The sequence below is a fragment of the Daktulosphaira vitifoliae genome, unplaced genomic scaffold (genome assembly GCF_025091365.1).
Source record: "Daktulosphaira vitifoliae isolate Bord-2020 unplaced genomic scaffold, ASM2509136v1 Scaffold_1, whole genome shotgun sequence".
NCBI lineage: Eukaryota > Metazoa > Arthropoda > Insecta > Hemiptera > Phylloxeridae > Daktulosphaira > Daktulosphaira vitifoliae.
The window spans coordinates 33,654,148-33,667,478 of NW_026099572.1; the positions used below are offsets into that span (position 1 = coordinate 33,654,148).

A 13,331-nucleotide genomic window follows, 5' to 3' on the forward strand; every position below is an offset into this window, starting at 1 on the left:
TTTTTCATTATGTACAATAGATATAAAATACAGGCGTGACTACTTTCCCTAGATATTTTACACGTTCCCAAGGGCATCCATCTGTCAGAACCTAGGGAGGTGAAAAAAGTGAAAAAAAAAACTTGGAAACTTAGAACCAACAAAATTGTTTTAATTAAATTTAATAATAAAACAAATATAATAATTAATTGATAGATAAAGTGTTTCCAAAGTAATTTTTTAAAACAAAAACTGTAAATTTGGTTTTTACAAACCAAATTTGTCTATAACTTTTTTTTAACAAATTTAATACCGTGATGTACTTTTTTTCTATGTACACTAAGCATACATAATCCATCCAAACTAATTTCTGTCTTACTTAATGTTCATGTTTTTACACGTCTTTAGGTGTTTAATGACTTAAATGACTTTTTAAGAGGGGGTGACACTTCACCGCCTTGTAATCTTAATGGGCACCCCTTCGTGTTCCATAAATCCATGTAATTCACTTTTTAGAGAAGTAATGCTTGTTAAACACTGCGAGTGTACGGTTACAAAACCCTTCTATCTTATCAAATTAAAGCTTCGTATATTAATATTTAATTTATTGCTTTATGTGGCTGCCCTGTTTCCTTAATCTAACGCAACTTAAAACTTAATTGATACATATGATTCTCATTTAGTGATAACGTTTATGACCTTTGCGAAAAAAGTTTCTCACGTTAAACTCATTGTGAGTAAGCTAAAAATCTATTGTAGACTTAGTATTAAATAACCTAAAACCAATAATGGCATCCGCAAAATTGCATACTATTGTAAATATAAAATAAACTAAATGATAAATTAAATTTTAATGTTATTTCATTTTATAGGTACGTTCGTTAAGCACGGCTACTTCGCAGGGGTTGGTCAAGGTAAAATTCTATCATTTTTTTATTACATATTTTTGTTTTATAGTTATTTATTTATTCCTACACAAATATAATTACTTATATAGCCTCCAGTTCAAGTATTTGGCATCGAAGGCCGATATGCTACAGCATTGTTTTCAGCTGGTAGTAAACAAAATCAATTGGAAGCTATCGAAAAAGACTTGCTTAAATTTCAAGTCAGTGTTTTTGTTTTTTACTACTTATAATATTTGAATTCTAAGAATACTTTAGAAATTATATTTATTAAAAAATTATTTTTTAAAGGGTGCATTAAAAAATGATGGAATTCTTAAGGAGTTTATTGAAAACCCTATCAACAAAAGAAACTTAAAGGCTAATACTTTAAAATTGGTTGCTAAAAAATTGTCACTGTCACCACCAGCTTCAAATTTCTTGGGTATGATTTTTACTTATTTAATAATAAGCACAGACATTCTTTTAAGTAGTATTCTATAAATTGCTGTATGCCAAAAAATTTTTTTTTGAGCTATTCTATAAAATATCACTTATTACTATTATACTCATTATTTTAAAGTAACTATTTTTATAAATAAGAATTTACTAAAATAAATTTTATGTTTTTAATCATTTTGACCTTTATACATTATATGTTACTTTATTGTTTTGTTTTTCTTTTAACATTTGTTCTTTCCTAAAAATTAATTTTTTTTTATTACTTCCATTAGTTTTAATTTTAATTAATCAAATATTAAGTCCATTTAATTTCAAATAAACAATCTTTTTTATATTAAATACTCTTTAGTACGAGTGCAGTATACAATATAAAACTTTAAAAAAGATAATAAATTGAATTACCTATTTATTCAATTTAAGCTATATTATTATGACAGTAAAAAAATAAAAGAAAATTTGAGTATTTATTATTATTTTTTTTTGTTTATACGTTTATGTTTAACATCTTTTCTTAAAAATTATTGTTTGTGCTAAAAAAATATGGAAAAACTAACATAGTCCAGTACTACGGAATCAAACCTCAGTACCTACCTTCCAAGATGCAATGCTTTCTCAGCTGAGTTAGATAGGCATCTTTGAATTAAAAAGATACAAATTTAGGATTAGTAGTAAGATTATATAGGTGTATGTTTTAGTCTTTAAAATTAATGTTACAATAATAAAAATTATTTAATCAAATACCTTTTATATTATAATGATGTTATAGATTAGGATAAAAAATGACTGAAATAAAAGATGTTTTAAATAGAATTTTGGAGTTTTAATTTCTAAACAACTATATGGCATATTTACCATTAATTATTTTTAAAAACTTATTGCTTATGTCTGTTTGTTAATGTAATGTCTCCTCCATATGAATTTTTCATAACAGAGAATGGCCAGTTCCTAAGCTAGTTATTGCAAGTGATAAAGGTGTGAATTTGTTCATCACAAATATAAGACAATGTTATAAAGACATTTATTGTTGTCACAATAAAAAATTCTGATAATCTTTAAATAATATTATTAAGAATCCTCCTATTCTTGTATTTATCTTTTATTTTAGTGTTGAAAATTATTTACTTTAAAAAATTTCCACGTGAAATTTTGTTACTACTGTACCTTATTTTAGGATTATTGGCTGAAAATGGGCGATTACAAAAACTTAATTCTATAATAAATAATTATCAAATCATTATGTCAGCTCACCGAGGAGACCTTCAATGCATTGTGACTACTGCAAAAGTAACAGTGATTTTAATTCATTTGTTTTACCTTACTTAATATTTATGTATTTTAAAGCCTCTAGATGCAGCTGACCAACAAGAATTGAAGAAAACATTACAGGCTTTTGCCAAAAAGGGAGAAACAATCAAGTTAAATTTAAAAGTAGACCCAAATATAATTGGAGGTATGGTTGTCAGTATTGGTGATAAATATGTAGATATGAGTGTTGCAACCAAAATCAAGAAGTACACTGAAATAATCCAAAGTGCTATTTAAATTCTTTGTTATTTATAGTTCATTAATAATGTTTTATTATAGAAGAAATTGGAATAATAAAAATTAGAAAATAATTAATTTTTTTTTAATTGCAAAATTCAAAAATTGTATAGCATATTTCAATTGATGTTATATTTTGTCTCATTTATTTGATGTAATAAAATTTAAATACATAAAAATTGAAAAAAAAACTGTTCTTATGTTCAACTTGTTTGAGGTTTTGACGGCTGTATCGTTTCTCCACCACGAATTAAACCCCATCCAATAAGTCTAAAAAATAGTAATAATAATTAGCATATAAATTATGTCATTGGTATCTGAATTTGTATTCAAGTATAAACCAACTTCATATAAAAAAAATATTCATAAATTAAAAAAAAGAAAATGCCTTAAAAGATAGCACTTCAAAAAATGTAGTTTACTTAAAATATTATTTTATTGAAAAGTTGTTTTTAAAAATAATCAACAAACCTCCAATGTTTTTCAACACGACGACTTAATGAAATTTTTTCACCAATTTCAGTACAAACTGGTGTTGTTAAACTGATTTTAGCTAAATCAGCTTTAGTAGCCAGTACTCGTCCTCCGGTAGACAAAGAACCAATATTTAATAATAGTACTTCATTTTTAGATAATCGTTGAACCTTAAATATATATAAACAAACATGAAAAAATTAAATAAAAATAAGAAAGGTATTTTGCAAATATAAAATAATAATCTAAATTCACTAAAATAAACCATATTTAAATTGGGTTTATAGAAACAATTTATTTTGAGTAATCATTCACTTGGGTTATTCTAAGACTAAGAACATTTCTTTATTATAAAAATTGAAAATTCAAACTTAATTATAGTTAAGGCTAGCTTCATGGGTAAGATAACTTAGCGAATTGACTTATCTTAAAAGCTAGGAATCCAAAAAGATTTTATAATTATATCAATTTTATTAGATTAGAAATGGCTTACAATGTTACTAAACATTATGCTAGTTTTGATAATTAATTAATTCTTAATATATTTTTGTTAAATTGATTAAATATTTTATAGAATTCTCAGTAAAATTCAATTATAAAATATACCCTACTTTAGCAGCCTTTTTATCTCCTTCTGTACGTACACCCAATAATCGTTTAAGCAAATAGTATGAAATCTCCAACTCAATAAATATATCTGGTAAAGCACCAACAGCTCCAAGAACTTGTCCAACAAGACGATCAGCTCTACATAAAGTAGGTTCTATTTTAGTTCCTACACCAATTAATCCTCCTGGCACAGCAAAGTTCAATTCATTTTGTTCAGTATATAATGAAACAATACGTGAAAAAATTGGTTGACAAGTTAATTTTCCTTCGCTATCTTTAGATACTAGGCCAGGACGTACTTCTATTTCCATTCCAACTTTCAATACACCTCGAAGTATACTACCACCAGCTACTCCACCTTTAAGATCATCTACTTCACAACCAGGTTTATTAACATCAAAAGATCGAACAACAATTAAACGTGGAGGTGATGTGAAATCTCTTTCTGGTATTGGAATTTTTTTGTAAATATATTCACATAAAACTTCCATATTATACTTCAGTTGTGCTGAAATAGGTATTATAGGAGCACCTTCAGCAACTGTTCCTTGAACAAACTTTTGAATCTGTTCTTGTTGCTCTTTAGCTTGACCCTCTTTCACTAAATCAATTTTGTTTTGCAAAATAATTACATTATTTAGCTTCATAATTTCTATAGCAGCTAAATGTTCTGATGTTTGTGGTTGTGGACAAGATTCATTTCCAGCTAAAATTTACAAATTAATAAATATAATTAAATAAAACACAATCAGTATAAAAAAATAAATTAGTACCAATAAGTAAAAGTGCAGCATCCATTACTGCAGCTCCGTTCAACATTGTTGCCATAAGAATGTCGTGACCAGGACAATCAACAAAAGAAACATGTCTCACTAACTCAAATCTCCCTGGACATCCTGGTCTAGAACAAGGTAATGAGTCGTCGCGACCTGAGCCACCAGAAACAAAACATGCAGGTCGTGGACACTTCTCATAATTACATTTATAAATTTTAGCATTTGCATATCCTATAAAATACAAATTATCCATATAAAGTTTAGAGAAATATTTAATCTCCTAGTAAATTTTGATATGTATTTTATTTGAAAATTATGAACACATTTTAACACTTAATCAAATTTTAAAGATACTCGTGTGAAAATTGATATTGCCAAGATAATGTCATTAAAATATTTTTATATGAAAAATTAAATTATTATTCACTTTTTTTTTTTAGCTTTTAAATATGAATTATATAAAAATATTAATATCACATCTAGAAATGTACATATTATGTAGTTACATAATGAGTAATACTAAAAATATTTTAATATAAAAGAAATCAAATAAAATCTAACGTTCATCACAAGCATTTTTAAAATATTGATGGAATAATTTTATCGTTTTTACATCTTAACACAACATAAATATAAAAATTTGAGAAAAAATACAAGAATTTAATATTTATGTAAATTTTAATGAATATTTTTTTTTTAACAATTAGCTTAAATGATAAATAATATATTGACACTGTTACTGTACAAAAAAACACACACTTCTATAAAAAAAAGTGAAATAATCTAAATTCATAATATTGAAAATATTCAAATCTTACAAAATTTTTCACATGGAAGAATACTATTATGTAGAACAGAACTTTTGCCTACACCTTAAAATTATATTAACTTAAAAATAAGGCTTTCAAAATTAATTATTGATCAGTTAAAGAATTATTCATGTCATCATATAGTGCCAAAATGATTGTTTATTCCTCATCAACTCTTGAAAGTTACTCTTAAAAATGCCCAAATAAAATGATCTTTTATAAAATAAACTATCATTATGCATTGACAATTTTTCACCACATATTTAAGTTTGTTATTTTTGTATCAAAAAATCAGAAAAATAGTGCATCCAAATATATTCATATAACAAGAAAAAATTTAATAGTAAATCACAGTGTGCACTCATTTTCAAGTTGAACAATTAAGATTAGGTATTTAACATTTGTGTCTAAGATGACTTAAAAATTATAAATGCACATAAATATTACCTATATTTATGTTATATTCATTATATTGAAAACACCTCCTTTTACAAAAACAACTTATGAAATTAGAATTAAAAACAAATATACCATTTAGTATGCCCAAAATTCTTAAAATTAATTAGAATTTATTTTAAAAAATCCTCTCAATTAATTTATTGTCAATATAAATGAAATATTGCACAAAAAATAACAAGTAAACTATTTCAAAATTAATTTTATACAAAATATTCATAAAAATACATTGAATATATAATTAACAGACTAATAGAACTAAAAAATTTCTCTATAAGTATTTACAAAATGTATTACATTAAAAATAATAATTTTTACAGTTTTTAGTTTCACATTTACAAGTAAAACCAGTACTTTTTAATGTTTCTTGATCACATCTTGCAAAGTAATCGGTTGTAAGTTGTTCTCCATTGTTAATATTTCGATTTGCAAATAGAGCTAGCCTCGGAAGATTTCTATCCAAACAATCAACCCACACTGCATACACGCCTAAATTTGGATCACAGGAGTGATTAATGAATCGTGTGAAATTGGCATAGTTTGAACCATCAATAATATATTTATAATTTTGAGGATCATCAAAGTCTAAATTCCACATATAGTTAGATGATGAAGTTTCATTCTCTAATCTTGTTTCAGATTCTTCTACTGATATTATTTCTCCGATATATTCTGCAACAAATTGCCCTTTTTTTATATTTTGAGCTGCTTTTATTGCCCAACCACATTTTTTTGTTTTAAACACACAAATATCTACTTTGCTTCCAAGTTGAACTACTCTATTGTTACATTCATGGGAACAATTACATTTTTTATTACATTCAAAAACCGGACATCCAGGAGATATTGTTATATTTTTTAAGGTGTCATACACAGATGAGTACCCAGATATTTCATTACAACAATCACTGGAATTGTAACAATTTTTACTGCAATTACAGCCTATAGGAGGATCTTCTGGAACTACGACATCTTCATTAGTAACACATTTAGTAGTGTAAGTAAAATATTTTGGAGGTCCTTCAAGATCAATGTTATTTTCTATTTTCACTTTATGTCCAAAAGAAACAGTATTGATATCTATTTCCCAATATTTTAATTCTAGTAACTGTTGTTGTCTAAAACCACTTAAAGCAATAGTAGCTAAACACATTTTTAAAGCTTTTTTTCGTAATTTTTGTACAGATTTAGATCCAATATCAAGGCAATTAAACATACCAGATATTTCATCAGAGTTAAATAAAGGCAAAGATAAACCATTGTCAGTTCTAAATAAATCAAAAAGTTGAGAGATAACTTTTCTAGATAACATAGGATGAATAACACTTACATGTTTAAATTCATTATGACGTTTTTTTTTTTCATAAATATATTCAAAAACTTGTTTTTGTGATTTGTATAAAGCACCAATTCGTTCCCAAGTACTAAAACCTTTTGACCATTTTTTCCACTTTACTAAATACAAACGAACATTATTTATTACCCTGTCATCAATTATTTTAATAATTTCACTTGGATCATAGGCATTTGCAATACTATCAGGTTCAACCATTCCTCCATCTAGCATAAACTGTTTTACCCTATTATCAGAGGAAAAGCAACTCAGTATTGTTTCATAATTTTCATCTGAAATGAAATTTATTGAAGATATAGATTCATTTAATAAACTATTAGAGGCTTGGTTGGTTGAATTACTATTAGAATCTTCATCTACAGGTGATACAGAACTCTTTTCAACAATTGGTATATTAGAATTTTCAGTACAATTTTTATCATTTACAGATTCAATCAAACAAGAAACCATTTCAATAGAAGATGCGTCTGAATGATTAGTATCATCTGAGATTTCTATTTCATTGTTAGACTGAGAACTACAGTTAACATTACCACAAGTAATGTCTTCAATAGAATTCTCATTGATAGAAGACTTAAATATTTGTTGACTACCAATAAAATTATCACCTGTAGTTTTTGTTAATTTGCTATCATTGTTAGAAATTATTGTGTGTTTTGAAGTTTTAGGGGCAGATTTTATACTTTCTAAACATTTTTCAGCATTTAATAAAGCAGCATCAATATTATCTAAACTTTCTTCACAACATTTTATTATTTTATTTCTAGAATAACTATTAGATTCAAGTTCTTTCCTTTTATTTTCATTTACTGGACATTCGAATGTTAAGCTACTAGAGCTTTGTTGACTATCTTCATCTGCTGAGTCTGTAACACATTTAATATAAAAATGATCGTCACTATTTGCAAGAACGATCAAAAGTAATGAAGTGTTTACAGAACTACAGATTTAACAGCACTATCTGATGATATAATAAAAAAATAATATTCTCATTACATGGTTGGGATTGTTTTAATATGATTTCAATGGAATATATATTTTAAATTAAATTTGTAGTTAATAGTATATAACATAAAAAAAGCAAAAAATCAAGCTAAAATAGTAGTTTTTAAAAATATATTATACATGATAAACCACAATATTTTGAAAAACCTAATATATTTTGAACTACAAAAATATTTTGCATTACTTTTTTTTTTAAATTAATATTTTCATTAGGACTATGAATATATCATCAATAATAATAATTTTTTTAAATTTACAAAAAACCAGATAGCTATTTACAGTAAACTTAAAAATAAAATTTAAAAAAAAATATATAAAAAGGTGATAATTTTGTGTTTTATAGAAAAAAGTTCTACAGTATTTTAAATTTGTAATAATGTTTTTTTATTTAATGGCAAAAAAATTTGTGTATCTTATTATGAAAAGAATAAAGGTAAATTATCATTTGATATTAAATACAAATTAGAGTTATTGAGTTCTTCCATCAAATAACTTTTGTATTGATCTGTAATAGAAACAACAATTTTCATGGAAAATTTTTTAAACCTATAATCCCAATAATTAGCAAAAAAAGAATGTTTTCTTCTGCCTTTTTCACAATACATAATTTAATGTTTCATAATTAATGTTTCATACTGTAAAATAAACACATGAAAATTCAAGTATTCTCAAACTTTAAAATAAAAATAAATGATCAGTTTTACATCCTTCTATTTTCCGAATTAACCATTTACAGAGGGTGGCGACCCCACCTTTTACATATTAGGAAATCAAAGATGGTTCTTGGCTAAGCCAATAATGGGCAGGTATTATGGTCAGATTGCACCAGAGACCAGATACACCATCATTGAGAAAATCACAAGAAAAATCTTTTCGGCATCCTGGGGATCAAACCCGGGACTTGTACACCAAAACATACCTACTAGGCCAGGCCAACCACTTTTTACAAAAGAACTTTAAAATGCTACAGAAATTTATTACTGAACATTAATAAGATATTTATTTAAAAATATTTTTGAGAAATTAAAAAAAATGACTTTATTCATTAAATTAAAAAAACATTATTTCTGATGATATTTTCAGTCCTAAAGTACAATAATAATTAAAAAAAAAAGTAAGGTAAAATATTTAGTAAATGAAAAGTTATACAATTTTTCAAAATAGTGGACACTAGTACAGAGTGATTAATTTTATCATGAAACACTTTATAAATCCAAAAATAAAAATAATATTGATAATTCTTGTATTGGTTTCTTTAAGTTCCATGTTTCTTTTTAATTTATGGATCATAAAATATTTTTTATATTCATCAGGAGATGAATATAAAAGGAATAGGAGATTCCTTTTATAAGGGTATCAACTTAATTTTTCAAATGGCAACAAATAAATTTGTCTAATAATAAAAATATCAGTGCAATTGTGCCTCATCTCAAGTTGTTACTTAAAATTGTTAATCACTTCTGAAATACTGATTTAAAAGGTAATACCTACCAGTATTTTTTTTAATTAGACCAATTTCTAAGAAATAATCTATTTAATTATAAAAATATTGTCATTTGAATAATAAAGTTGACATCTCTATAATGTTTAAGAGATGAATATGAAAAATACTTCATGATTGACGAATGAAAAAACATAAACTTAAAGAAAAAAAAAATGATTAATATTACTTCAATTTTTCATTTAATTAAGGTATTCATGATAAAAGAATTACCTCGTATCTAATGCCATATAAATAAATATTTGAGCTGATTATGATAAAATTAAAAATAAAATATGTGTTTATTGCTAAGCAATTCTTCAACTGTGTCTATGTCAAGCCACACAATGTAAATTATTTAAAGACTTGATACACGTGGTTATATATTGATGCTATCTCATTCAAAGGGTATAAACAAAATTTAACATTTTTTTTTCTTCAAAATTTCTTAAAATAAAATAAAGTATTTAATAAGGCAAGTACATTAATACTCTTCTTTCAAATAATATTATCACACAATTAACAGCTTTGACATTATAGATTTAATCATATAAAGTTGTATACTACTATGTAAATATTATATAAAAATTGTCTTACTTTTAAAAAGGTATACATAATCTTTAAATTTATTGTTATTTTCTAACATTTGAGGATGCTATTTGGCAGTTTAAGCATTATTTTTTCAAAAATTTTGATACCAAAAATAAATTTTTTTTTTATTTAAATGCAGTATACTTCCTTTGAATAAGATAGTGTTAATAAAAAGTTTTTAATAGATAAGTCATATACATAAATAAAACCAAGTATTCACTGATACTATAAACCATAAAATATATTATGATAAATATTCATAAAACTTAATAAATCGCTAAATATTTACAAAGTATTTATCCAACAACATAAATAAATAATAATTAATAATTGTTATCAATTATTAATAACAAAATCAGTTATTTATATATTGGAGTATGACTTTTTTTTTTATAAAATTAAAAATATTTTTAAATAATTAATCAAAATATTTATATTAATGGTATTCATATGAATTAATAGTTATGAAAATTAAATATTTACATGTTAAATAAAGAATTAACTATTTTATTTGTCATTTTTTATACTTATGTTATCATTCTAATAATCCTGGATAAAGAAAATACTTAGCATTTCCTTAAAATGAGTACAAATGATCATTTAAATTTTTTAATATTCTAGATAAATAAATAAAAACTCTGATTGTATTTTGAAAGGTATACCATTTTTCCAGTTAAAATGTAATATTTTATTATTTTTATTATGAAAATAAAATTGTAATTTTTTAATTGAATCACTTTTAGAATAGTATTCAAAACATATAAATATAGCTAAAAATTATATTATTATAAAAACAAGCATATATTATAAAAGTATATGCAACTTATGGAAAATTAACACGAATTTTCATAATTTAAGAATGAAATTATTATGTTATAGTCTTTCCTAATAATAAATAAGTTTTACTCATATTTAGTAAAAGGCTATTACTAAAAATCTCATGAATAATATTACACTACACAAATTCAAATAATCTAAAAAAAGAAAATTGGAAAAAAAATTTGGGATATCTAACAATAATATAATCTAAAATAATTCCTGTCATTAAATGATCATGTTTATCATACTAAAATCTTATTAGACTCATTAAATAGTCCAATTAATTTAAACATTCATATTGTTTCACTAGATTCTATTTTAAAGAACTAATGGATCTTAACAGAATGAAGAGCAACTAATTATTATATACATAACATTAAAACACTGGTATAGAAAATGATTTATTTTACGATATAAAATAAAAACTTTTACCTAATTTTATTGTAATATTTCTCTCTAGTTCATTCTTAAATCGTACAGTTTGCACTCCAGACACAGCTTTGACTATGGTAGACTTGCCATGAGCTACATGACCAATTGTTCCTAAAATAGAATAATACAAACATTTTTTACACTAAAATTTATAATTTACCATTTTATTAAAATAAAAGTAATTATAATAACAATGATTTACCTATGTTGATTGTAGCTTGACGACTAATAACTTCAGGTGAGGATGGAGTTAACTTGGTAACATCCTAAAAATAAGTACAATAATCTTATTAAAATAATAAGAGATTAAAATATCACTTGATATTTTCAAAAATAAATTTAAAATTAGCTTACCAAGTTAGACAAGTCTTGTTCCTTGAGTTTACCTGAAGAAACATCGGACATGATGACTATCAAATTATTTTAAATAATACTATACCACTGAAAAAAAATTGCCTGGGAAAAATGCAAAAGTATTTATAGCAGTTAATTTTCCATTTTTTATGTATTAAAAACAACTGACAAAAAAAAAAATACAGCTCAAGAAGAAAATAAAGGCAACAAGGTATATTTCTGTGGCACAGAAAAACGTGATACGTACTGTAGACGCCGGACGGATAAAAAAAAGTAGGGGTAACTTGATCTGTGATGAAATACTACAGTGACACCAACTGCTAAAATGATGTAGGTACACTGTCTAAAAAATAGGTTTTTATTGTATAATAATAATAATAATTATTACTATCACATGTTACCTAAAATCAGTTGTGTAACTATATTAACATTTTTTGGAGATGCTAATTTAAAAAAAACTAGTAATTCTCACTTAAAAAAAAATTTCGATGTTATAGTATATATTACTTTGTAAATTTTTAAAGATGCTGATTTACCGTTTTGGGTGTTTCAGCACTCTCTAACACCCTCGTAGTTACTGCCTTAAATTCTTAATCTCTATTATACTTTTGTTTGAGTTACAATTTGATTTGCGGATAATCCAGGAGGTCTAGACTACTTCCCATGACACCAATGTTTTGTATTTTATGATAGATAGTAATAAATAAGACACAAGAAATGAGACATTTTTAGAAAATTAAGATTTTGATGTTAAAAAATTTTCATTTTTGTAATTTATTTTTTAAGCTATAAAACTAATTATAAAAATAGATAATAAAATTAATTAAACTAATTATAAAGAACGATTTAAATCCGTCGAAAGTTTTATCGTACTGGAAAATAACCAGGATGTCGATTCTTAAAACAATTATTACTATATTGCGGTTCACGAGAGAATGCAATTGAGTGATTATTGGGTTAAATAGGAGCCGTCTATCTTACCATTTGAGATTCGTTTTCTAATGCGGTATTTTCACTATATTATACAACTATGACACTTTAAGTTTGTTTAACCGGTTTTTTTTTTATTTGTTGTCCTTACTGCCTAGCTCGATTGACTTTAGTATTCATTTTTTTAAATATCTGTCTATCAAATTGAAAATAATCATTGAATTTATAACCAATTTTTTGTATAGTTTTCATTTTATTGCTTAGTATAGTAGTGATCGAGTGTAACTATTTATCTAATCAGACATTTCTTTTCCACTGTTCTAGGTATAAAAATACTAGTAAGTTCCGAAAAACTGATTCAAAAGTTGTTATTAA

The 13,331-nt window shown here is 24.8% G+C and overlaps 2 protein-coding genes across 4 annotated transcripts; one reads left to right on the forward strand and one right to left on the reverse strand.

Annotated features, from left to right (window-relative positions):
- The first annotated feature begins 645 nt into the window (after positions 1-645).
- On the forward strand, positions 646-2,999 carry LOC126897781 (ATP synthase subunit O, mitochondrial). The gene is made up of 6 exons (XM_050671649.1): positions 646-794; positions 852-893; positions 977-1,087; positions 1,176-1,308; positions 2,497-2,609; positions 2,667-2,999. Exons 1-6 carry the CDS (start codon positions 768-770, stop codon positions 2,865-2,867), a joined length of 627 nt encoding a protein of 208 aa, XP_050527606.1. The 5' UTR covers positions 646-767; the 3' UTR covers positions 2,868-2,999.
- LOC126897767 (eukaryotic translation initiation factor 2 subunit 3-like) lies at positions 2,991-12,293 on the reverse strand. 3 transcript variants are annotated; one of them, XM_050671642.1, is made up of 7 exons: positions 12,027-12,267; positions 11,875-11,938; positions 11,673-11,783; positions 4,724-4,957; positions 3,953-4,656; positions 3,339-3,511; positions 2,991-3,137 (listed from the first exon to the last, which is right to left on the reverse strand). In XM_050671642.1, the coding sequence occupies exons 1-7, from the start codon at positions 12,075-12,077 to the stop codon at positions 3,071-3,073; spliced, it is 1,404 nt and encodes a 467-aa protein (XP_050527599.1). In that variant the 5' UTR covers positions 12,078-12,267; the 3' UTR covers positions 2,991-3,070. The 3 variants fall into 3 exon arrangements, with proteins under 3 accessions (XP_050527599.1, XP_050527592.1, XP_050527582.1); XM_050671635.1 differs by lacking the exons at positions 2,991-3,137; positions 3,339-3,511; positions 3,953-4,656; positions 4,724-4,957 and adding exons at positions 6,122-7,617; positions 7,687-8,211 and having other exon boundaries at positions 12,027-12,293; XM_050671625.1 differs by lacking the exons at positions 2,991-3,137; positions 3,339-3,511; positions 3,953-4,656; positions 4,724-4,957 and adding an exon at positions 6,122-8,211 and having other exon boundaries at positions 12,027-12,293.
- Positions 12,294-13,331: the final 1,038 nt, after the last annotated feature.